The 27,624-nt window shown below is 39.4% G+C and overlaps 1 protein-coding gene across 2 annotated transcripts in view; it reads right to left on the bottom strand.

The window, feature by feature from the left end:
• SLCO5A1 (solute carrier organic anion transporter family member 5A1) overlaps positions 1-27,624 on the bottom strand; it is a 138,729-nt gene that overhangs the window by 18,490 nt on the left and 92,615 nt on the right. For both annotated transcript variants that reach the window (XM_046023390.1, XM_046023399.1), the window contains one exon: positions 7,533-7,731. In XM_046023390.1, coding sequence (XP_045879346.1) covers positions 7,533-7,731 — 199 coding nt within the window. The remainder of the gene's footprint in view (positions 1-7,532; positions 7,732-27,624) is intronic.

Genomic DNA, 27,624 nt, shown 5'->3' with positions numbered 1-27,624 from the left:
TAGCAAGTGGATAGGCATAAGTTTATGTAATGAGCAGATCCCCTGCCTTGGAGGAGAGCCAGCCTGCCCCATGAACCCTCCACAAGGCTCCAGAAGGTTCTGAGCTTAAAGTCACCAGGTGTGGCAGAAGCCAAAGGTGAGGATGAAGCTGAGGCTTGAGGGACAGAAAATTGTATTGTTGGGCCCTTCCTTTCTCATATTTACTTACCTCCACTCCCACATCAGAGCCCAGACATTCTCCACAAAGCTCTTCTCTAAAGATATCGAAAAAAATTTAAAAAGCTAAAATTCCCTCATTTTTGTAGGGGGGGGTGAGGGTGGGACACATAACCTGAAGGGTGATAGACTGAGTCTTGTTGACCTGTAAAGTCCAGAATAAACAAACAGAAAAACTCACCCTTAACATTAAATGGCAAAATGTGAGGCATAAAAACAAAGTAAAGAGAAAAATCTAATTATATATACAGATCTGAGAAGATACTACTCCTTAAAAGGACTGAAAATGTTATGAAAAGGGCATACTCAGAATACAACAAAGAAAAAAGTTCTCGAAATAAAGAAAATTTACATAAAGAATAGAAGACAAAGTATGGAAGAATCTCTCATAGCAAAGGACAGAGGAAAGATGAGAGAGCAAACCACACATCCAGGCAACCAGGCTGTACGTCCCAGCATTGGATTAGCAGGAGTCCTGGTGAGTGCACAGAAAATGGAGAGAGTGAGTAAAGCTATAGCAAAAGAAAACTTCTCTGGGGTAAAGAAGACAGACGTGTTAGCGTACGATGGCTCGGAGGGTGCCTAACGTAATGAACAAAGCCCTGGACCAAAACATTCATTTGTTCATACCTTCCCTCATGCAACAAAGGTCCTGCATTGCTTCAGATGGTGGGGCTGCAACTATTATGGAGACCACTATGGTAACTGTTCTCGAGGAGCTCATAGTTTAGAAACAGGAGGCATGAGCAGAACAAATAATTAAATGAGGGAATTTCAGTAGTGGTAAGGGCTACAAGGAGACTAAGGAGGAATGATGGGATAAAGAATGAGGGGAGAGGGCACCTGGGTGGCTCACTCAAATAAATAAAATCTTAAAGAAAAAAAAAAAAAGAATGGGAGGTGAGTGGGCTCCCTTAGATTGGGCAGGGAGGGGCAGCCTCTTTGAAAAAGTGACAAGGGAAGGGCCCAGCCAAGGCAGAATCAGAGGGAGAAGCATTCCTTATGAAGTTTCAGAATACCCTGAATAAAAAATTTCCTAAAAACTTTCAAATAAAGTTGGCCACAGACAAATGAGGAGTAATATTTCTTATCTGCAACATTAGATGCTAGAAGACAAAATAAGGGCTTTGAAGTTCCCAGAAAAGCATTTTTTAACCTATAATTTATACCCACTCAAACCATCACGAAATGTGAGAGAAGACTGAAGACACTAATACACTGATGGGCTCAGAAAGTTTTACTCCCACATACTCTTTCCTCCAGCAGCATCTGGGTATTTTTCTCCAGCAAAACAAGGAGTCAACAAATAAACAAATAGTTGATACAATTGAGATCTATGAAAGGAAATCCCAGGATATAATTTATGTCCAGAGAGCAATTAGTCCAATTCAAGCAAGATCATGGAAAAAGAAAAATTCAATAAAACAAAGGATATGTTGAAAACTTTAAAAAATATACATGAGCATGGGAAAGGCCAGTAGTCAGGGAAAGAAGGGGTCTTTAGAACTCAAGGACAGACAACACAAGAAATAGGGTGGGGGCGCCTGGGTGGCTCAGCGGGTTAAAGCCTCTGCCTTCAGTTCAGGTCATGATCACAGGGTCCTGGAATCCAGCCCCGCATTGGGCTCTCTGCTCCGCAGGGAGCCTGCTTCCTCCTCTCTCTCTCTCTGCCTGCCTCTCTGCCTACTTGTAATCTCTATCTGTAAAATAAATAAATCTTTAAAAAAAAAAAAAAGAAATAGGGTGGTCCAAATATGATACAACTTTAAGCAGATTCCCACCCCCACCCTAGATAGTAGATGACTACTCTTCCCTCAACCTCTTTATTTTCTGGAGAAAATGAACCAAAGTCTATGGACTTAGGAGCCTCATACATAAAGGAGACCTTTGGTGAGGTACTAGAATGGTAGCAAGGGAATTAGGTAAAAGTCTGCAGAGTGAACAGAAGGACCCAGGCACTTTCCCATCACCACCCCACACTCCCAGCTCTAGAATGACAGCAGGTAAGCTTACAACCCTGAACCCACCCTAACAAAGCTATGGCCAGAGACAGGAGAATCCTGTGCTTAAGGAGCCAAAGCAACCCAGAGCTAAGACCTTGGGTTCTGATACAAGCACCCCAAAGAAAATGCCACCTCCTGCCCTCCTGCTACCCAACAGTGAGATCCACCAAATGGCAAGCTCTGCTGTCAGACACAGAGCACCTACGCAGCTTTTTAAATGCGTGTTCTTCCATACTAAGAGAAAGCCAAGGGTCACCAGAAATGTAAGGGAAACTTCCAACATAACTGAGACAGCAAAATAAATAGACAGCAGGTATTCAGAGGACATGGACAACCCAGGAAGGAAAAGAAACGCTCAATCATGTTGGAAAAGTAACAGAACATATTCCACCTCTGAAGCAAGAAACAATCAAAAATCAGGAAAGAAACTTGGAGTTAAAAGTACAATATCCAAAATAAAGATTTAGCAGAAGACTGAAAAAATAAAGCGTAAGAAAACTTTCCAAAAAGTAGGACAAAAGAATGAGATAAAATAGGTGATAAAGAATAAGTAGAGGACCAAAGAATGAGAGAGAAGAGAAAAAGTGGTGAGAAAAGAGTAATGGAATTTAAATTAAAAAAAAGAAAGAAAGAAAGAAAAGAAACTGAACTGAAGGACACAGTTTCCAGACAATAAAGACAAGTGCTCAGGAGGAGATAGAAAAAAAACCCATTCCAAAGTATATCATGGTGAAATTCAGAAATACCAGGAGTAAACTGAAAGCTCCTAAAAGGGAACAATAGGGCACATATGAATGACTGACAAAAACAAAGGCCAGATTTCCCACAATAGCATGAAAAATCAGATGATAAGGGAATAATAACCTCAAAATTCTGAGTGAAAATGATTCATCCAATCAAAGATTCTTTACCTAGCCAACTTGACAATCAAATATAATAGTTGCTTTTTTTTTTTTTTTAGCTATTTCATGAAAAACCTTCAAAAACAAAAAAGTGACAGCCTGCCTAGCCTTCCTGTAGCTACTGGAGGAATGTGTTCTCACGAAATGAGGAGGGAGCCAAAAAACAGACATCCACAGAGCCCAAGGAACAAAGGATCGATACAGACAGAAGCCAATGGGATTCCCGGGGTTATAGCTGGGCAGCAGGCCCAGAGATCCTTGTCTCCATATTGGAGCATGGCACTAGGGCTCCGATTTAGATGACTCCAAGGGGTGGGAAGTGGAATCAGGAGCTCATCAGACAGGTGAAAAATCACAGCAAGATATTTTGAGCCCTCAGAGAGTATGGGGAGCCAGACACACATTCAGAGAAGACAAAGATAATAAAAATAAGACAATTACAAATTCCGGGAAAATCAATGCTCTACAAAATAGGAAAGCTCATCATGACACACCCCTTGTGCCTTAGCAGTTAATAATACTGTCATAATCAAACACGAGAAATATCAAAGGAGGATTTGACCACAGTATATGAAGGGAAAACAGCACTCCTCATTTACTAAGATAGGAAGTCATAAATAATGTCCCAATTTGGTTAATTTATAGAGGTGAATACCAGAAGAGACAGCTAAAAAGAATTTTAAAATTACGGCCCTAGGAAGCAGGGTTGGTCAGGAGACTGTTAATTTTTTGCTTCTAACTTCTTAATTCTATTTGTTTTCCAGTTGTAATAAAAATAATTCAATCAAAGTAGAAATTATTCTTGATTTATTAGTGATGACTGATAACAAGAGCTAACTTTCAGGGAGCACTTGCTGTGGGCCAGGCTTCGAGCTGAGAGCTTTACACATGTTATCTATACTATCCTTGCCTGTAGCCTTGAAAGTGAGTCCCATTGCTGGAGACTAAATATTTGGGTCCCTGCAACATTCATAGGTTGAAAACGAACTTCCAATGTGATGGTATTTGGAGGTTGGGCCTTTGGGAAATATTTAGATCATGAGGGTGCAGCCCTCATGAATGGGATTGGTGCCATTATAAGAGAGACTCTAGAGAGATGCCTCACCCCTTCCACCATGTGAGGACACAGAGAAAATGACAGCCACTTATGAACCAGAAAGTGGAGCCTCCCAACACACCAAATCTACAGGTACCTTGATCCTAAACTACAGAACTGTGAGTAATAAGCTTCTGTTGTTTCCAAGCCACGCAGTCAACGCTATTCTATTTCAGTAGCCCGATGGGATGAAGACACTATTATCATCACCCTATTTTACAGATGAGGATACTGAGGCTTACAGTTAAGCAACTGGCCAAGCAAAGTGAAATGCAAATTCAGATTTAACTCAGGAACCAGGACTCCTATCTTACACTACCCTTAAATTTTTAAACACTTTATTTCCTATGCCATTCTAATAGGCACTAAAAGAAGCTATGTGTCAGTAAATGCATTACCCAGACACACATCTCCTGATGAAAAAAAGATTCTTGAGACAAGTGAACATATTCTGTCCTCTACATAAGCTCTGATTGGCAGTTCCTCTTTTTTTTTCTTTTCCTAATACTCTAGGTTAGCTAAGTGAAATTAAAGCTTTTCTTATTCAAATTTCAAGTGGAACATTTTAAAAAATAAAACACCACTAAAAATCAAAAGGGAATGGGGCTTGTTGGCAGCAAGCACCAAAATCTAGGCACTAGAGCTCTGTCCAATGAGCAGATCCTAACAAACCCAAATGTACTCAGGAAATAAAAGTTATAGTTTTCATAACTCCCCAAGAAAAATTTTCCACCCTTTTTTAGAAAGGGTGTAGGAAATCGATCCTCAGATCCACTGCTGGTAAAGGGGCAAATTGATACAACACCTGAGGAGTAAATTTGGTAACATTCATTGCAATCTCATTTCTGGGAATTTATCCCACAAACACATGGCACACAGAAGAAGTGATTATGCATGAAGTTATTTATTGCAGCATGATTTTTAATGACAAATGATAGGAAACTGCCTTTCAAATGGGGACTGGTTAAATTACAAAACAGAACTAAATGGAATATTACATGGCAGTTAAAAGGAGTGTTTAAAGCAATGTCCACAACAGCCACACAATGGAAAGAGCCCAGATGTCCGTCAACAGATGAATGGATAAAGAAGATGTATGATGACTAACATAACATAAAAAATAAATAAATAAATAAAAATAAATCGCTCACAAAATTTAAAAAAAGAAGATATGGTATATATATATATATATATATACACACACACAATGGGATATTACTTAGCCATCAAAAATGAAATCTTACCATTTGCAATGACATGGATGGAACTAGAAAATATTATACTAAACAAAACAATTCAATCAGAGAAAGACAAGTATCATACGGTTTCACTCCAATGTGGAATTTAAGAAACAAAACAGGATCACAGGGGAAGGAAGGGAAAAATAAAACAAGACAAAATCAGAGAGGGAGAGAAACCATGAGAGGGTCTTACTCATAGGAAACAAACAGAGGGTTGCCGGAGGGGAGGGGGTTGGGGGATGGGGTATCTGGTTGATAGACATTAAGGAAGGCATGTGATGTAATGAGCACTGGGTGTTATACACAACTGATGAACACTGAACTCTACCTCTGAACCTAATATTACACTATATGCTAATTAATTGTATTTAAGTAAAATAATTAAAAAAAAATAAAAAAGGAGTGCTTAGGGCACCTGGTGGCTCGGTTGGTTGAATGACTATCCTCAGCTCAGGTCATGATCCCGGAGTTCCAGGACTGAGTCCCACATTAGGCATCCCGCTCATCAGGGAGTTTTCTTCTCCCTTTGACCTAAACCTCCCCCTTCTCATGTTCCCTCTCTCACTTTCTCAAATAAATAAATAAAATCTTTTTATTTTTTTAAGAGTGCTTAAAGGTATGGACTCTGAATTGTTTGGGGTTAAGTCTGGATTAAGTCCTATGTAACAAGTATCACAGCCATCTTAGGTCACAAAATCCTCAGTTTTCAAGGATTTTGTCAACTGTTTGTTTAGCACAGCCATTATTAAAAATTAAATTATATAAACTTACAATTAAATAAATGTTACAAACAAAGATAGTAAATACTCAATTCATCACCTCCTAGCTATTTTACCATACTGTTATCTATGTCTTGACTAGGCTATTTAGGTCTAAATACCTGTATGAGAGAAATATCATATAATGGTATGTGACTGGGCATCTCCTAGCATGGTGTTCATCATCTTTACGTTGTTAGCTTGAAATCAGCCATGGTGGGGATATTTACACCTCTGAAATTGTCAAATGCTACAGATGGGAACTTTTTTCTTAGCCATGTGTTACATATTATCAGCACACCATCGATATGTGTGTTCTTTTTTTTTTTTAATAAAGATTTTATTTATTTTTTTGACAGACAGAGATCACAAGTAGGCAGAGAGGCAGGCAGAGAGAGAGAGGGAAGCAGGCTCCCTGCTGAGCAGGGAGCCCGATGTGGCACTCGCTCCCAGGACCCTGAGATCGTGACCTGAGCCAAAGACAGAGGCTTTAACCCACTGAGCCAGCCAGGTGCCCCTGGTATGTGTATTCTGTACCTCAGTTTTGCCATCTGTAAAATCAAGATAATAATAGAACCTTCCTGATAGGGTTGTTGTGAGGATTAATGAGTTAATATATGTAAAGCATTAGACGAGTGTCAATATAAGGGTTAACTATACTTTTTATTATTGTTGTTGTTGTTGTTGTTGTTGTTGTTGTTGGCGCAGAAAAATCTCCGAGCTATGTTGCTACATTTTTTTAAGCTGGGAAAAGTGTGTATGAGCTACCTTTTGGATATTAAACAGGGAAAATTTTAAATACGTATTCATAGGTTCTTATAGAAAGAAGCCTTGGTGGAAGGCACAAGAAATGAATCCAAGTGGTTACCTGGTTTGTCCTTGATTGGAGAAATGAGTTTGAGGACTTTGGTAAAAGCACAACTTTTCACTGTACATTGTATTTTCATTGACTTTTATGTTCTTAAACTATGTGAATGTATCATCTATTTAAAATGTTGCCTTTTAAAAAAAAAAAAAGAAGAAGAACAATTTTCATTCACCCAACAAGCATTTCCTCCTCATCTGCTGTAACCAAAAAACCATGGGAGATACTCTGTGAGGCTCGAAAGGGGACATGGACAAAGGAGAGACCATGGTCCCTGCCCTCCACACGTGCATGCTCCACCTGGGGGAGATGAAACGTGCACAGGAGAACACTGATGTTCTCCGCACCGGCAGGGGGGAACACTCATCCGACCCTGGGGTACAAACACTACAGTGCTTTGCACTTCTTTCACAATTAGAATGACATGAAATGGCTCTTTGAAGCTACTTACCCTGTTGTATACGGGATGTTTATGCCTCCTAGATTAATACTTTCACACCCAACAATAAATAGGGTTGAAAAACACAGTAAAGACACACCACTGCAGATCATGGCAAGTTTAGCAGATTCTCTTGCACCAAGTTTCAATTTCTTTATAATGTAGCCTCCGAGGACAATGCCAACACCAGCACTGGGGACAATAATTACGCCTAGAGAGAAGAAGGGAAGGACAGGATTAAGTGAAGTCCCATATACTACAATTTGTTTTCTAATTACTCTGTTTCTACTTACTTATTAGTATTAAAGTACAAAATAAAAAATACCGTAATCAACAAATCTTCAATGTGTATGATTTTATAGTATAATTTCTTTTCAAAGGACTCATAGCCAAAATGTAAAATAACTTTTACAAAGCAATAAAATAAAGACAAGCCACCCACTAAGAAAGTGAACAGAACTTGAATGGGCCCCTTACTGGAGAGGAAAGCCAGCTGGCCAATAAACACCAGAAGATGTTCACTCTCTTTGCTAAGAGGGAAATACAGATTAAAACATAGTAAAATACTACTCTACACTGTCTGTGTTCATAAAAATTTAGAAGTCCGATATTACCACATGCTGGCAAAGATACCAAGCAATGGGCGCTCTCCACGGCTGGTGGGACGTAAATCATGAGACCTACTTTGAGAAACAGTTTGCCCTTATCTGGTAGAGTTGAAGATATACATATCCTGTGACAGGTAATTCTATTTCTGGATCTATACCTTGAAGAAACCCAAGCACGTGGGGACCAAAAGAAGTGCACAAGATACTTGAAGCCTCATAATAGCCAAAAACTGGAAATAAACCAAAAATCCATCACTAGATATATTGCCTGTTGTAGCAAAATTCCACTACACAGCAATAAACAGGAGGGAATATAATAACATACAACCATGAGCATGGATCATACAAATACAATGTCCAATGAAAGAAGCAAACCAGAACAGAACACATGACATGATGGCATTCGTAAAATATTCAAGTGCAGGTACCACTAAATGATCTGTTTAGGAATGCATATCCAGGCAGTGCAACTATGAAGGAAACCCAGGAAGTAAGTGTCATAAACCCAAGATAGTAGGGGAATAGGTGGGGTCAGGAAAGGATACAGGGGGCTCCTCGACTACTGAAAACACTCCATGCCACGACCTGGGTAACAGTTACACAAATGTTCACATCATGATTATTCATTAGCTCTGAGTTTTGATTAATGTATTTCTGTGTGCATTATATTTCACAGTTTTAAAAAACTAAAAAAGCCTGCCGCAAGAACCTTATAATCTAAAACAGAAATATACAAATTAGAGTACAATAAAACAATTATACAAAAGACAGGGAGAATACGCCGATAAAAACCGTCTGAGCCCTACCTGGGAGAAATCAAGGAGGGCTTCACAGAAGTAGCAGTATTTGTACTGAACGAAGTATGAAGAGAAAAATAAGGTGAAGACTGAAATGATACAACTACATCACTAGAGATCTTGGCAAGAGCAATGTTAAGGATAGATATCATGAAGGAAGAACCCAGACTCCAATAGGTTGAGATGAGGATTTAGAGATTAGAATTCAGACTCCTTCTAGAACTTAGGCTATAAGAGGAAAAATGGGTATGGGTCTAGAGTAAGAGTAGAGTCAAGGTAGAGTTGGAGCTTGGGGAGTTCATTTGTTAAGACAGGAGGGGACTAAGTGTATTTATATACGGACAAAAATAGACTAAAAAGGAATGGGAGCTTGAATGTGGAGAGAAAAGATTATCTAATGCCAATGCAAGATCCTCGAGGAGTCAAGAGAATATGGAATTAACAGTACAGATAATCAGATTAGCACTGGATGGGGAGAGAGACCCCTTCATTCAGGCTGGGAACAGGAGAGGGGAGAATATGGTGGGGCATAAGTCAACAGGTGGGTGGTAGCTCCTCAAATTAGAGCTTTTCTGTTTCATTTTTTCCTCCTTATTTTGCAAACATCATGTAATACATGTTGTAAGAGAACCTGGAAAAACACAGAGAAGTATGACGGAACAAAAATCCACTGCTTTCCTTCTGGCCTATTTCACTCCAGTCTTTTTTCCGTGCTTCTCTCCTTCAAGAATTGATAACATGCGGGGCACCTGGGTGGCTCAGTGGGTTAAGCCTCTGCCTTCAGCTCAGGTCATGGTCTCAGGGTCCTGGGATCAAGCCCCACATTGGGCTCTCTGCTCATCAGGGAGCCTGCTTCCCCCTCTCTCTCTGCCTGCCTCTCTGCCTACTTGTGATCTCTGTCAAATAAATAAATAAAATCTTTTAAAAAAAGAATTGATAACATACTATAAATTCTTTTTTAGCTTTGGTTTTTATTTCTGGGTGGGTTTTTTTTTTTTTTCTGTATAACTGAAAACAAAACTAACTCTTAGAGGAAAGGGATATGGAGAACTTTAAATATAGCCAAGGATTAGAATAATCATCATAGGAAAGCAAAGTGAGTGCTAAATGAGAATATGTAATAGGCTTTGCAAATGGAGAGTCCAGTGGGTCCAGATGATACTAGATTTCAGAAGTCCGCAGCTGCCCGGGGAGCACGGTTGAATGGTTCACTCCAGCGTGTTCAGCAACCCACGTAACAGAGCAGAGAAGGATTAGATTAATCTAAAAATCTGAGCTTTGCCTGGCAACGAGTGTTCATTTTATAATCCTCACCAGAGTCCTGATTTTATAAAATCAGTAATGGCCTTTTTACAGATGAGGAAATTGACAGCTCAGAGACGTGACTGGCCAGCAGTGCACACAAGGGAGAGAGAGTCTAAGGGAAACCGAGATCTCTCATCCCCAGCCCAGCGCTCTGTCCACATCACCACAGATGTCTCCTAGAACCGACAGGTCCCTGGAATCTTTTAGGTAAATTGACCAGAGCTCTGGGCTCAAATGAGCTGGTTAATAAAGTATCATCATTATTAAGGAAAAAGTACACATGTTATCTATATGAATAAATAGGCAAAGTTTTCCTCTAAGGTGAAAGCGATACATCTATGAAATTCTTATTTCGACTGAAAAATTTATACAGTTCTAGACCCCCAGGGTAACAAACAAAACAAATCTCCATGCTCATAGCTCAAGTCTTAATTTAAAAGCAATATAATTTACTTGACTATCCATCCTAATTGGTATTCAACTCTTAAAAACAGGAAATTCGGGGCGCCTGGGTGGCTCAGTGGGTTAAAGCCTCTGCCTTCAGCTCAGGTCATGATCCCAAGGTCTTGGGATCGAGCCCCACATCGAGCTCTCTGCTCGCTAGGGAGTCTGCTTCCTCCTCCTCTCTCTCTCTCTCTCTCTCTCTCTCTGCCTACTTGTGATCTCTCTGTGTCAAATAAATAAAATCTTTAAGAAAACAACAGGAAATTCGTCATCAGTAAATATGAGGTTATATCAAACAGAGTGAAGATCCCCTTAAAATTTTCTCCTAATGTCCTCTGCCATCTAAATCTCACTGCACCATCCAAACATAATTTCTGACCATTCACCATGCTGATCTATACATCGCTCAGAGCTCCAGCTTAAGAGACCCAAACATTCCATTGTTAGAATATTAGGCATATGGGATGGTGCTGGGGAAGGGCACAGGGGACAAGAGTAGAGCCTTCTCACTCTCCCTTCTGAAAGCCCCCAGCTCTGGGGAAACCAGACTGTACAGAGCATGGAGGGGCTAGAAGTTGGTTTCCCCACCCACCACCACGCTGTTCTCTAGTCCTTTCCAGTTCCCCTCCCCCTTGGGGGGAGAGGGAAACACAGGCATCCCCTGCTTTTCCAAGTTCACATCACACCACTTCGCATTTATGGAAGACCTAAGTACTTGTGTTTGCTAACTAAAATAAACCAAAAGAAGATTTTCATTTTGGGGGGGGGGGCACAAAGGTGAGCACTGAAAATAGCACTCAGCATTTGCTTCGCAGAAGGCGTTACAGAGCCAGTGAGAGTGGCCCCGCCAAGCTCCTTCCCTGGCAACTACCTTCAGCATCTCAGCATCAGGACCTGAACTTGATTTAAGTCCGCATATTGTTAGGAAGATGTTCCAGAGGTATCCGGAACACCTAGAAGAGGTTGTTTCTTGAGTCTGGGAATGCTCAAAAATTTTTTCCATCTAAATTAACTGTAATTGCGTCTCCACTTTATGCCATTTCAGCTTAGGAAAGGTTTCATTGGAACACTCGACTCAGATAGCAAGGGCAACCTGTAAATATCTAAGATGGGCTCTCCCAGCAGAAGCTGCCCCCCTGCTACTCACCATGTCTGAGTGCAAACTCGCCTCAGTGGCTTGTGCACATCCCTTCCCTCAGTCCCCAGAGGACACCCCCTCCTAATGCCTCTACTCCTCTGAGCTTCTGCGCCCTCTCCAGCTCCTTTCCCAGCCCTGGCAGGATGGTTCCGCAGTCCCTGAGTTTCTATTCCTCGCTCCCTCTAGTGGCCAAGACATGAATGGGACCCGCGGGGTACAAAGGATGGGTGGGACAGAAGCATCAGGGACTTGAGTACCAGGGGAGAGGGAGAAGGACTGAATGTGGAAAGACGGAAATACCTGGACCAAGCCCAGGGGCCCAGCCTAAGGTACAGGGAGTAGAGGATAGAAGCCAAAGCCGTTGCAGATGTCTAAGAGACAAATGCAGGTGAGATTGCAGGCCACATGGACAAATTTCCTGAGTTCAAATCTCAACTCTGCCACCTACAAACTGTGTGTCCTTGGACAAATCTCTGAATATTCCCAGGCCTCGGATTTTCTCATCTGTAAAACGTGGGTAAGAATAGTATCTTCCTGGGGTGTCTGTGTGGCTCAGTCAGTTAAGCGTCTGCCTTCAGTTCCGGTCGTGATCCCAGGGTCCTGGGATCCAGCCACACACCAGGCTCCCTGCTCAGCAGAGAGTCTGCTTCTCCCTCTCCTTCTGCCCTTCATTCATGCTTGCCCAGTCTCTCTAGTGCTCACTGTCTTTCAAATAAATAAATAAAATCTTTAAAAATAGTATCTTCCTTACAGGTTGTTAGGTGTAAATGCGTTAAGACACATGAAGTGCTTAAAACAGGGGCACCTGCCTGGCTCAGTCAGAGGAACTATGACTCTTGATTTTGGGGATCGTGAGTTCAAGCCCCATGTTGGGTGTAGAAATTACTTAAATAAATACATAAAAACTTTAAAAATTAAATGCTTAAAACAGTATCTGACCCCCTGGTTTACACTTAATAAATGTTGGTGATCGGCATCATCAGAAGTATGAACATCATTATTATCTGTCTAATATGAATGAGCTTAACATTTGCACAAATAAATATATTGGAATTAGGCAAATTTTCTACATGCTATTTTATCTATAGGAGTGAATTTAAACTACTCCTAATGGTCCAACTAAACTTCTATGTGTTCTTTTTATATAGACCTTTATTTGATATTTAGTTACAATGTGTTAAGCACATAAACCTCTGTTAGCTGTTTAGTTACTGTGTGTATATATCTGAATCTAAAGAACTCACAGATGCATGGATTAACTGCTCACAAAGCAGAGGCTCCTGCTTTACTTCCAAAAAGGTCTGCAAACAACCTACTGGTTCCCAGTTGGAATTTATATTGGATAAATATTTATCCAACTGGATCCAATTTATCTAGTTGGATAAATATCTACTTATTTATCCAAGCAAATTGACATGTTAATTGGCCTACTTCCTTTCTTTCTCTTCTATCAAACACTGTTCCATAACATTCAGTTTTGAAGTTTTTACCCCAAGTTGCAATACTGCTTGCCCCTATAATGTATAGCTCTATGAAGCCAAAAAGTCTTTATGAAAAATGATATTCACTGAGTTATCAAATATTAAAGCTACTGGTGGAATTTTTCCTCTGTACTCTAGTTTTTGTCACTATGTAGAGATGATCTGTATTGAAAATAGACATATAGGGCTGGGCGCTTGGGTAGCTCAGTCGTTAAGCCTCTGCCTTCGGCTCGGGGCATGATCCCAGGGTCCTGGGATGGAACCCCACATTAGGCTCCCTGCTCTGCGGGAAGCCCGCTTCTCCCTCTCTCACTCCCCTTGTTTGTGTTCCCTCTCTCATTGTGTGTCTCTCTGTCAAATAAATAAATAAAATCTTTTTTTAAAAATAGACATACAAAATATACCTGTGCTTAATGCATGATTTGGGACACCAAAAAAACTTGAACTGAAAAGGGGAGGATGAGATTAGGTGACCCACTCATCATCAACAATGTTCTAGGCTCAGGGAAGGGAACTTCTATTATGCAACAATTGCTATTGTTAAGAACGATAATTTACTTTCATGGTACCCAGGGCTGACCCCTGTCATGGGCCTGCCACTGTCTGTTGTGTTTACCTCTTTCTTTCCTGTGTGACTGTAAAATTTTTGTGCATGGTGGGGACTATATCTTTATTATCTTCATACCTTTCTAGCACTTACCAGGACCTGGAAATGTAAGGATGAAAGAGCAAACTTTGTTATTTAGAATTTATTATATAAAATTATATAACAAATGTTAAAATTTATATTAAAATTATATAAGTTATATAAAATTATATTTAAAAATTATATAAAAACTTCAAATGACAGTCTTCAATTATTCCTAAACTAGGCTGTATCTTATTTTACAAAGAAGAAATCTAAAATCTAACGGGACCAAAAAAGCTGCTAATACCAGTTTAAAACTGGCAGGCACTAAATGATATCTGGAAAATTTCACTGTTATCAAAATTCTGAATTGAACATTATTAGCAAAAATTTAACTCCCAGGCCACTAACGGTGACAAAGCACGTAATGTCAGCAGCCCTCTGAGAACTCTTCTCTCTGTGAAATCACTGTGAAGTCACAGTGGTGCAGAATGCAGTGAACTAAGAACTCAAAATCTTAGATGTCCTCAACGCTCTTTTCTCTAAGTTCACCGATCCCTTTTATGTATTTCACATCCAGAGTTCTCTTTACTTAAGCTGAAAAAGAAATGGCTTGTAAACGTAAGACTATGAACAGTCAGTAAAAATATAATTGTAAGCTATTATGACTTGGAGGTTCTGCTGCTACCTTGGGGAAAGGCAGCTGGGCATGGGGGAGAGGAAGAGAAAGCAGCATAGACATCCAGAAAAGAAGGAAGTCCAGGCAGGTTCATTCTCATTCATTCATTTTCTCTTTCTCCCTCTCTCCCTCTCTTTTTACACACACACACACACAAACACACACACAGGTATAGACTATATGCCACACACTGACATTGAGTATGCCATCTCATTCGCAGAACTGCATGGATTTCAAATTGCTTTGAAACAGAACTGTCTCACAATCAAAAGTATCTCACTCTTATGTCATAATCTAATTAAAAGCATTTTCCTTTCATAATAACTCAAAATCATGGAGCATCTTATAATTAATGGTGTCTTAGATTGGAAGGAATGCAGCTTTTTTCCACATCACAGAAATATCTAATGAGTGATAGAACAGGGAAACAAACTCAAGTTTATTTAGCTTTTTCAAAGACTATGCTTGTAATCGTATACAAAATAAAGGTTTTTCCGATCACCAAGGGTAAATTATTTAACCCTTTTAAGCTTCTATTTTTCCTTGCAAACATTTTCTTATGGGAAATAAATATCAAGGAATAAAAGAACAAAAGGGGACTAAAAGAAAAGAATATTTTAAAAATGCAAACCTTTAAAATGATAGCAAATTTTAAATGCCCTGAGAATATAAGCAGACATTTTCACAAGCTATACATAAGTCCACAAAGTATCACAAAAGCACAATTCATCTCTTTCTCTTTAGTATCTCAATACTACTCTTGTGAAAAATGTCAGAAATCCCTTCATAAACCATGATTAGGTGTATCATTATATATATTATATACATATTATATATATTATCATTATATATTATATTATATATATTATAACGAATATATATATCATTATATATTATAACGAATATACATATTATAGTTCAGTGGCCGTTTTAAGGCAGAGAACAGTTTTTCATTAAATCCATAGTATTTCATAGCCTAACATCTAGTCAAATTATAAAGTAGGGGTACCATGCCCCATTTGGCTAGATTAGGAAAAGCAGCCCACGTGTATGAAACTGTTCAGTTCCCGAAGAGAAGCCTACGGGCCGGAAGGAAGCAGTTCTTTTAAGAATTCTCCGGAGGCAGATAAGCTGGCAGCATAGCTAGCCTTACACAAGGCTGCTGCAGATAGCCTGTCTCATGTTTTGCCCGTCTGTAGCTTCAGTTAGAGGACAAGGTGCCAGAAGCCGACCTCTCCGACCACAGCTTCCTCTTCAAGTACCTGGTGACAGCCACGGTGTGGCGCAGATGGGACCCCCTGCAGCCAACCAATAGAGAATGTTCTGAAATTTCTAGCCCAGCCTTGCTGGAATTACCAATAAAGGCTTTCAATGGGATACATGCTTCCAAAGGCCTCCGCCTCCATGACTTCCTCATGGAGACACCAATATAAAGCTCATATTTAATTCCCACTAAGGCGAAGGGGGTTCATTCACCCAGAATAACACTTTCTTCAATTCTGCCAACACAGGGAGACTGTGTATGGTAACTGGAGGGAAATATGAGATTCCCAATCTCGGGGATTCAAGGTCTCGAGAGCACTGACTGAAGGAAAGGTAGAAAAAAGGTACATTCAGGAGAGAAAACAACCACACTTTTCATTTCAGGTTTTTGCAAAGCTCTGGCTACAATAGTACATAAAAGCCAATGCCAAGCTGCATCATGAAAGGGATTCGAAAATCAAATCAAATTAATATTTCATCTTTTATGGCTTAGAAACCTAAGTGTTTTCTGCATCTAGGCAATAAAACCACAGAGGGCTAAAACAACTTGAAATGATGAAATGCAAAAATCAGATGTTTACTTCCATTTTTCACCAGTTCTGGGTAACTTAACGGCGAAATAGCGAAAGCTTGAACCAAATTACTGCAAAGGAAGAAAAGCCTCTTGCAGAGGAAATTTCACAGGAGAATAATAAAGTCTTGGTGACTTTTTCAGTTATCAAAATAAGCCTCAAGCAAAGACCCTGGTGTTGAGTTACTGCACTTAGTTTCCGTTCACAGAGGCAAAGCCTACAGATGTGGGCTGGTGCCAAACGCAAAGCCTCTTCAGAGGCCCTGTGGGCAAGATCCATTTTCTGTCAGCAGTTTTCAACTTCTTCTTTCCATTGTTGTCCAAACCCAGCAGCTCTTGGAGTTTTCCCATTGAGGATGGTTGACCGTCATTTCGCCCACTAATAGCTGAGCCACAAAAGTCTGACAAAGCTATCCCTCCCCTGGGAGAAGCAAGCAGATTTTTTAAAACTCTATTTATATGACATTTTGAGACAAACTTCTAAACACCTAACCGTACTTATTAGAATGCCCTTACCCCCAGGGGGCTGAGTGAAGATTTGCTCCTTAGAAACTGTTTTAATCTTACCAATTTTTTGAGGAGGACCAGAACAGCCTTTTGATAAACACAGTCAACTCACTAATCTGAATATTCTGTTCCTCTTTTTTTTTTAATTTACACTTCCTTGAGCTATAATTAACATACCATGCAATTCATCTATTTAAGTGTACAATTCAATAATATGGGATATACAACCAATCTCACAATCATGGTGAGAACATTTTCATCACCCCCCAAAAGAAATTCTGCATGCATTAGCTATCACATCCATTTCCTCCTTCAGCCCTAGACAACCACTAGTCCACTTTCAGTCTCCATGGATTTGCCTATCCTAGCCATTTCATATAAATGGAGTCATACAATACTTCTGTCTGGCTTCTGTCACTTAGCCTAATGTTTTCAAGGTTCATCCGTATTATAGCATGTATCAATACTTCATTCCTATTTATGGCCAAATAATCCATTGCACTGATATATCACATTTGATTTATCCATTCATTAATCGATGGTCATTTGGGTTGTTCCTATTTTGGGCTATTATAAATAATATTGCTATGAATATTCATGTTCAAGTTTTAATGCAAACATATGTTTCATTTCTCCTGGATATATGCCTAGAAATGGAATTTCTGAATCATATGGTGACTCTAGCATGAGGAAGTGCCAAACTGTTTTCCAAAGTGGGTACACCATTTGACATTTCTACCAGCAGTGTGTGAGAGTGTCAATTTCTCCCAATCTTCAATTGTTAATATCACAGATAATATTGACAATAGTCATCTGAGTGGGTTTAAAGCTGTATCTCATTGTGGTTTCGACTTTCATTTCTCTGATAACTAAGGAGGTAGAGCATCTTTTCATGTGACCATTTGTATATCGTTTTTGGAGAAATGTCTATTCAGATCCTTTGCCCAATTTTCAATTAGTTTATTTTTCTTTTATTATTGAGTTGTATGAATTCTTTTGTGTTTTTTTTTTAAGATTTTGTTTATTTATTTGACAGACAGAGATCACAAGTAGGCAGAGAGGCAGGCAGAGAGAGAGAGGGAAGCAGGCTCCCCGCTGAGCAGAGAGCCCAATGCGGGGCTTGATCCCAGGACCCTGGGATCATAACCTGGGCCAAAGGCAGAGGCTTTAATCCACTGAGCCACTCAGGCGCCCCGAGTTGTATGAATTCTTTATATATTCTAGATATCGGTCCCTTATCAGATATATATTTTACAAATATTTCCCCCATTTTGTGGATCTTTTTTTACTTTTTTGATAGTGTCCTTTGATGTACAGAAGTTTTAAATTTTGATGAAATCCAGTTTACCTATTTTTTCCTTTGGTTGTATTGTCTAATCCAAGGTTACAAAGATTTATGCCTATGTTTATTTCTAAGAGTATTATAATTTTATCTTCTATGTTAAGGCCTTTGATCCATTTTGAGTTTATTTTTTATATATGGTGTGAGGTAGGGGTCCAACCTCATTCCTCTGCATGTGACCAGTTATCCCAGCACCATTTTTTGAAAAGACTATTCTTTCCTCATTGAATGGTCTTGGCATCATTGTCAAAAAATCAGTTGATCATAGATGTATGGGTTTGCTTCTGGACTCTCAAATCTATTCAATTGATATTTATGTTTGCTTTAACTCAGTACCATACTGTCTTGGTTATTATTGCTTTTTACTGAGTTTTGGAATCAAAAAGTCTAGGTCCTCCAACCTGTCTTTATCAAGATTGTTTTGGCTGTTCTGTGTTGTTTACATTTCAGGGGTGCCTGAGTGGCTCAGAGGGTTAAGCCTCTGCCTTCAGCTTGGGTCATGATCTCAGAGTCCTGGGATCGAGTCCCACATTGGGCTCCCTGCTCTGCAGAGAGCCTGTTTCCCCTCTCTCTCTCTGCCTGCCTCTCTGCCTACTTGTGATCTCTCTCTGTGTGTCAAATAAATAAATAAAATCTTAAAAAAAAAGAGGGAAGAGAAACAATCAGTATAATATATACTGTACTTTTCACCAAAAGATGTTTTGTTTCAAAAGACATGCATAATTCCACTAGGTAATAATACCCACAAAATAAGTTTTATAAATAGAAACATACTCTCGTAATCTAAAGGTCTGAGCAGCTTTGGAGGACACAAAACCTACTGTCTACCAGAACTCAGGCTCCAGAAATCCATAAATTAATCAACTTTTTTAAAGGAGGCATTGGGTAGAAAGCACTAGAAAACAAACAGATGACATGGTTCTCATGTGCCTTCCTAATGCGACGACAAGAACCACCAACTGATCCATCTTAAAATCTCTCAGCAAAACACCAATAGTCTCTTTCCCTTATTGTTCAGACCTTATCTACTCTTAGTTTTGAATAATAAAATCACACATTTGCAAATAAAATTTCTTTTAGGTAGACACTAATATATCTTGAAAAGCTAAAAGAGGGGCCCCTGGGTACCTCCATTGGTTAAGCATCCAACTCTTGGCTCCGACTCGGGTCATGAGCTCAAGGTCACGAGATCAAGCCCTGAGGCCAGCTCCAGGCTCAGTATGGAGTCTGCCTGAGATTCTTGCCCTCTCCTTCTCCCTCTGCCCCTCCCTCCACTCACACTCTCTCTCTCAAATAAATAAATAAACTCTTTTAAAATAAAAAAGAAGAAAAGCTAAAAGAATAAGAAAATGCAATAAATATTTTAAGTTGCACCCAAATGACATTTGAACCAGCAAAAGAAAAAATGACAGTGTAGCAACAGTCAATGCAATGTACCTCCCAACTAATTGCTATGGACCCCTCTCACAGTGATGGTCACTCGTTCACTATCAGATCCAGATATTACACTGGGGGGTGGGGGAGCTTCACCAGGATCAAAGGTAGCCCTTTATCTTTTTGCATTTTTATTTTCACCAAGATGAAGGTTATGCAAGATACCTACCTAATAAAGTAAATTTTTACTCAAAGCTGGAGAGGAGTAGCCAACATCTTAGACAACTGGGCTGGAGATGAAAGCAACCACTATAAGATGTGGAAGTGGACAGAATAAAAAAGAAGGCAATTTAACAGGTTAAACTCAAGTTTCAACCTGTTACAGCAAGAAAGAACTTTGTGTTTCAATATTTACTAATATGTTTTAGCAACTAATGTGTTTATTAACATTTTCAAAATTATTCCTATATTATATGAAATTGATTGTTTGGTTTCCTATTTGTTTATCATAGAATCACAGAATTTGTGAGCTATGACAGAGATTCCTACTTATTCCTTGACTACCTTTTCTTCTTCTAGAAACACTAGTAGTCCCCTATTGGTGGCAAGCTTTATTTATTTATCTATTTTTATAAAAGACCAGGTCATAAATGTTTTCCACTCTATGGGTCAGACGGTGCCTGTTACAGTTAATGTTGGGGTGCTAAAGTAGTCACAGTCTTGTGTAAACAAACAAGCACTGCTATGTTTCAAAAAAATGTTATTCACAAGCAAACAAACAAAAAAACAGCAGGCTGCATGTGACCCAAGACGCTTATTCTAAAGTAAAAGTGAGGGTTATGGCTGTCTGGAATACAGACTACATTTCCCAGACTCCCTTGCCACTGGATATGGCTGTGTGATAAGTTCTGGCCACTGTGAGGAAAACAAAAGTAGTACCTTTCTTCCCCTCTCCTACCACCCCGCTGTTATGAATGTAGAGTTGATAGCTAGAGCTCTCCGTTGGACCAGGAGGGCAAGAGTCCAGATGGAACAGAAATTGGAAACGGTCTCAGTGACTGTAGTCACTACACCAACCCTGAGCTGCCTATGTCCAGATTTTTTTTTTTTTGTGAGAGTGAAATAAAAATCTATTTTGCTTAAACTTCTGTTATTTTGAGTCTCTGATATTGTCTGAAAAATTTAATCCTAACTTAATACAGGAGCTCGGAGATCATCTCTTTCTTCAACTCCTTCATTTTATGGATGACTAAAGAGAGAGAAAGAGAGAAAGAAGAGAAGATGCATGACTTTGGTCAATGGCTTGTTACTGCCGAAGCAAGGCCTAAGCTTGTTTGATTCTAAATCCAATGCCTTTTCTAAATTTATATGAGGTTAACACTCCCATAAATACACATTTAAATTACAGAGGTTTTGGTGCCTGGGTGGCTCTGTCAGTTAAGCATCTGCCTTCAGCTTAGGTCATGATCCCAGGGTCCTGGGATCAAATCCCACAATGGCTCCTTGCTTGGCGGAGAACCTGCTTCTCCCTCTGCCTGCCACTCCCAGGCTTGTGCTCGCTCTCTCTCTCCCCCTCTCTCTGACAAATAATTTTTTTTTAAAAAAGTAGTTCCCATATTTTCTAATTACCTGTTGCTCTAAAAATTCCTCTACCAGAGACTCAAAGGTCTCGATAATATGGAACCATTGCACACAATTTCTTCTATTTTATTTCCACTATTAATTATATTATTTCCTTTTATTCATCTTCATATGCATCGTAATGCCCATCAGAGTAGTTTGCTAAATGGTAGGCACTCAAAACTACTCAGTGACTTCACAGTGACTACTCTCCCTAGGTCATGATCCTGAGATAGGCTGGGAGCACATACCATAAAGCAAAATCCTCCCCAGGCAGATATTTTATCTGAACACAAAATTTCCACTGGCACCTTTTTTTGAGATTCTTAGAAATATGATCTAAAGACAAACAAGATTTATCTTTTTTACTAGTTGTCAGCACTGAAAATGTGCTTGATGCTTCTGTGGTACTTGGGAAAACTTGTAAAGTTGTCTTTAACATTTTAAACATTCTCCCGAATATTCTTCAATTAACGTGCAGAATGTTTTGCTTAGCAAAGTTAAGGTTGATGACTCTGTTCTCTCTCTCTCTCTCTCTCTCTCTCTCTCTATATATATATATATATAGAATGTCAATGTATGTGTGTGTGTGTGTGTGTGGTGTGTGTCTGTGTGTGTATGGTGTGTGTGTGTGTCTGTGTATGCGTGTAAAATCTTGTAACTATAACCACCAACACACTGATTACATGAGTAACTGTATCAGAGAGCAAGGCTGCAGTAGGAACAAAGAAGAATTTGTAATGTCGTACAGAGGTTCTATTGGAAAATCTATGGATATTTATTTATATAGCTGCCCTACTCTATCTACTTCATTACTGGATAATTCCACCAAGCTCAATTGCATTTCCACAAGAGGTTTATTTATACAGAATATATTTCAAACACATTGAAGGAAGATGTTACAAAACAATACTGAACTACTCAACATAAAACGATAATACATAAATTATTCCTTGCATAGGTAAGAGAAACATGCACCTATAATGTTTCTAAATATCCACTTTAGTCAAAACACCAACACAAATTACTCTCATCTTTATTGTAAATAGAGATATAAAAAATGTTTAATACAATGACTTGAAAACATTAACTATTGGTAACAAACCCAAATAACCCCATGTTTTACCTTCTAACCAATGAGCAGATGCCAAAAGGGGAAGCTGAGCCTGAGAGTGAGGTAAATTTTCTGTGGAACATCATGAGATGGTTCAGGTTACTAAAGGACATTACTTCAACTTCTAATAATGTTTAAGCTCCTGTTTTACTGTTTAGTTGAAAAAGGTAAGGTATTTCCTTGTCTGTGTGGTAATAACCATATCCTGACCATCCTCAAGGGCTAAGATCTTCTTTGACTCTGGGTGTGATTTTTATGACAGACAGCATCTCTGAGGAAATGAGAGCTGGTGGCATGAGCTGGGAGTCAGAATGGTTCATCTCTAGCCCCAGGATGTCACTACCTGTGGGCCAAGAATCCTTCAATTAGTGCTTCTACCTCTACTTATCTATCTATAAAACTGGGATAATATTACACTCTGTGTCCTCTCTTCCTCATCTCTTTCCATAATAGTCCTGATTCTCCTGTCCTATTATAGAGGATGGAATATTTGATGAGGAGAGAGAGGAGAGCCAAGGTCATTCTCATTAATATTGATGTTGTTCTTTACACTTAAGTATTTTTTAAAATTTTTACTTAAGCATAGTTGACACACAATGAGACATTAGTTTTAAGTGTACAACTTAGTGTTTTGGCAAGTTTACACACTATGCTATGTTTACCACAAGTGTGGCTACCATCTGTCCCATTACAATGCTATTACAATATCATTAACTGAATTCCTTAGGCTGTGCCTTTTATTTAATGAGTAATTTTTAAACTTTTTCAAACTTCAACAACCCTACAAAATGGATATGACTACATCATTTCACAACTAGTAAAACTGAGGCCAAAGGAAGTACCTAACTCACGCAGTTACACAGCTAATAAGTGGCAGAGGCGGATCTTGAACCCAGACCCTCTGACTTCAAAATCCCTATCCTTTCTCTTATAATAATTGGCCCACTACAAAGCATTTGGGGATGACCTCACTTTAGCAGGGTATGGACCTGCCAAAATGGGATCATGCCTGGTAAAAAGTTTCTGAGTTCTCAAAAGGAGAATAATTAATCTTCAAGCTACCTTACTCCTTGATAGTTCTCCCCCCAAAAAGCAAAAAGGGTAGCAATTCAACCTCAGTTCCATCACACGCAACAAAGGAGAAAAAGAAAAATAAAATGTTATATGATTTTAACTTTAACAGCCAGGAAATTCATCTTACAACACCTTACATATACCAAAGCAAAACAGTAAAACATTGACGAACTTGAATGTCTAGAAAAAGAAGTTTTCACAAAAATCAGAGGATTTTTCAGGGTTGGCTGGGGGGGGGGGTGGATGCGTTGAGATGGTGGGATGTTTGCTAGTTGATCTTTGAAGAAAGGTTGTCTAATTCAATCCTTCACTCAAGGAGAGGACCGAGGGCCAGAGAAATTAATATTTACAGTCATTCATTCATCAAATCTATTGGGTGTAGCAGCAGAAAGGCACTTACATCTGCTCCAGACATTTCACTCTCTCCCATGGGTTTTCAGTCCTTTTCAAAAGCTCCCTAATCTTTCTCAACTTTTGTACATAAATAAATCCTGCTCTGTGAATGAAATATATTAGTTTTGATGGCTAAGGCTCTCAAGGGGCTTCTGGGCCATTCTGAACATCAGTGATCATCAAGGGACAATGAATGTAGACACAAAAATGTGGAGAAAACTGGACTGAATGTCCTCTGAGCCCAGAAAAGCCCTTGTAAGTGATGTCTGTCCTCATTTTTCTCCGTTTATGAACACACAGGTGGGTATGCATGGGAAACAAATCCAAGACATAAGGACCAGTAATCATCAAAAATAAGTGAAATAAACATTTCATTTAGTTGAGAGATTTGGTCATCTGACATTTCCCTGCACCATGTTCAAATATATGACATTAAAACACTTAAAATGTCTTTTCCCTCACTAAGAGTTGTGAAAAATAGACATATTTGAGGTTGAACAATAAATGGAGACTAAATCACAGATATCAAGATTTACTGCTAGCTCAACACTGACTCAGCTGAAATCAGTTTCCTGTTCCATGTGTTACACTCGGAAAGCAATTGTACTTTAAGAATTACATTGTGTCTCAAGGCGCCTGGGTGGCTCCGTGGGTTAAAGAATTACATTGTGTCTCTAAGCTTCCCTCAGTTCAGATGAAATAATCCCTCAGCCATCACGTTAGTATCAAATCTCTTGCCTTCTCTTTCATCTTCCAGCTACCTGTTATTTTTTGTTAAGATTTTATTTATTTGTCAGAGAAAAAGAGAGGTTGAGAGAGTGAGACACAAGCTGCGGGAGCAGCAGGCAGAGGGAGAAGCAGGCTCCCTGTGAGCAAGGAGCCCGATGCGGGACTCGATTACAGACGCGTGGGATCGTGACCTGAGCCGAAGGCAGACACTTAACCGACTGAGCCAACCAGGCATCTCATCCAGTTACCTGTTAGTCACACTTTGTACCTCTCTTTTTACTCTTTGAATCCATGTCCCCCAGATAACCTCTGCTATTAATGCTTTTCCAACTGTCCTAAGTCCTGCCTTCACTCTTGTGCCCTAGATATCCCTCCCAAGAGTATGTCATAAAGCCGGTATTCAGTTATCCCTACTGGCTACTTCCCAAACACTGCACAAGCACACAATCTACATTCCCTCACTTAATCCTCACAATCTCTAACACTCATAGGCTTAATGAGCTTGTCCAGGGACATGGGCAGCCTTATGGGGTCACTACACTGCAAGATCCTTGAGGGCAGAATACCTCTGTGTTCTCCTCATGGCTTTTCTAGACCTTGCACAGTGCCAAGTCCATAGCAGAAGCTTTATAAATATTTGTGGATGGATGGATGGATGGATGGATGGATGGATATGGATGGATGGATGAATGAAAAAGATGAGCAAGAATTTCAACAAGATCTGTCTCCCTCTAAAACTGATCCTCTTAACCACCATACTGTATGTCTTACCCAATGCATAAAAAGTTGGAAGAGAGATAATTTGTACAATAAAAATTCTAAAATGTGAGCAGCTTCTCTGAGGACTAGCTCAATCTCTATATTACGGACCTGTATTAAGGCCTGCTGGGTGTACAGCTTACAAAAACTGTTCTATCTACCTGTTTGATCCACTATAAACTGCACAAAGTAGTACTGCAGCAAGAGCAGCCAACAATGCATCGAAGGGCCCCTTTGTATTGCTGCACCTCGTGAAGAGGGGAAACCCAACAAAAGCCCCGCTTTCACCCTCATAGCAAAGACGCACACTGAAGAAAAGACTCCAATTTCATTTGGAGTCCCAAAAGCTACATGGATTTCTCAAAGAACTTTCAGCAAAATTCTCTCTTTAGATCATTGTAGCAACCTGAGGGAAAATGCTAAGCCTTTCTGGGGGAAGCGGGGGGGGGGGGGCGATGGGGTGAGGGGGCGGTGGTGAAGACTGACAAACAGATCCACCAGCTCTGTTTCCCTCTCCTGTCTGGAATCAGCTTCTCCATGGGGATAAAGGCTAACTGAAAGATGGACAATTACATTAAATGGTCAAAAAGAAAATAAGTATATTGGACAAAGGGTTATTAGTATGAAATTACTTATACAGATCATGATATGTGTCATTATAGTAAAAGAATGGGAAAAAACCCCAGTGTCCTCAAATAAGGGGCCAAATAGACTATGATACTTCCATACAGTGGGACTCCTGCTGCTACACTACAGGATACCTACCCCGGGGGAAGAAAGGGGAGATACTAATACAAAATACTGATGCGTGTATTACTGCATTATTTAATTAATTAAATTATTTAATTTTATTTATTTATTTATTTATTTTTAAAGATTTTATTTATTTTTCTGAAAGAGAGAGAGACACAGCACAAGTGGGGAAGTGGGGCAGACGGAGAGGGAGAGGGACAAGCAGACTTCCACCGAGCGTGGAGCCAGGCACAGGGCTCAGTTCTACAATCCAGAGATCACAACCTCACAACTGGAGCCAACGTCAGACACTTAACTGACTGAGCCACCCTCGTGCCTCCACATACTTACTTACCTATTCAAAAAGAAGCAAGAAGGATAAACTAAGAAAGTACTGCCTATAGAAGGAGAGAGAGAACTGGATGGGAGCAGGGCCTCTTTGAATGTTCTTTATTTTATGGTTCTGACGTTCAAATCACATAAATGCGTTACATGTTTTTTTTAATTAACGTAAAAATACAAAAATAATCCCTAAAAACTGAAAACAAATTAAAGCAAATAAATTCCACTGTTTATCCAGTGGCTGGCATAACCAGATTAGAATCATTTCAAATAACTTTAGGTCACAGGATTTTGCATAGCCATAAGAGAAAGCCTGCAGACAAAAGAACTGCTTAGTCTAAAAGTGCATTTCACATTTCATGGTTGGTAATAATACTGATACTTGGTTTGAACTCATACACACTCATACATGCACACTTGGATAAATTATTTTATAGTCATTAGGAAAAAAATTAACAGAATTAGAGCAAAGAGATACAATATAATACCAAAGAAGTTAATAAACTGCAGTCTTAAGTTTGAAGAAAAATATCAGTATAACTTCATAATCTGTTTTTCTCTTTTTATTAAAAAAAAAAAAAAGATCTAGCATCCATGACAACCTTGTAGCAATGAGAGACCCTCCTGTCTGGATGGTGATCTCCAAATACCATTTTCCTCTGAAAGGAAACACAGTTGCTTGCAGTAATAACTGATCCCAAGTCTAGGGCAGGAAACATAAGATAAGTGAGTCATCTTTTGTCCTGTGGGAAACCAAGACTACCAACATGGGTGCCAAAGGACACAGGTGCTGACTTGAAAGGGCTCCCAGTGACCAGACAGTGGACAACTGCAGCATCAAACAGAAAAATCATCGCTAAAGATGAAAGGACATCAAAGATAAGTAGCCACGAGTTCATGGTAACATATTTTTAAATTTACTGGTGACTTTACAAATTTCATAGAATATAAATTTTTATTCTGAAAATTAGTAAACAAAAGGAAAGAATTAAAAGAAATAATGGGCATTTGGAGAACTGGCCAAACAGGAGGCTGATCACTTGGTGAGTTGATTTAGAGCAACTGAGAGAGATTCAGTGAGAGAGACAGAGAGAGACAGAGGTCCATGATGCATTGTGATATGAATATCCTTTCCAGCACCTTCTGGCTTTCTCTAGCTCCAGAAAGTTTACACTATTTTACTCTTATGATCAAGACTAAAAAA

The sequence above is a fragment of the Meles meles genome, chromosome 1, assembly GCF_922984935.1.
Source record: "Meles meles chromosome 1, mMelMel3.1 paternal haplotype, whole genome shotgun sequence".
In the NCBI taxonomy this organism is placed as follows: domain Eukaryota; kingdom Metazoa; phylum Chordata; class Mammalia; order Carnivora; family Mustelidae; genus Meles; species Meles meles.
This window is presented reverse-complemented; position numbering and strand designations above follow the sequence as displayed.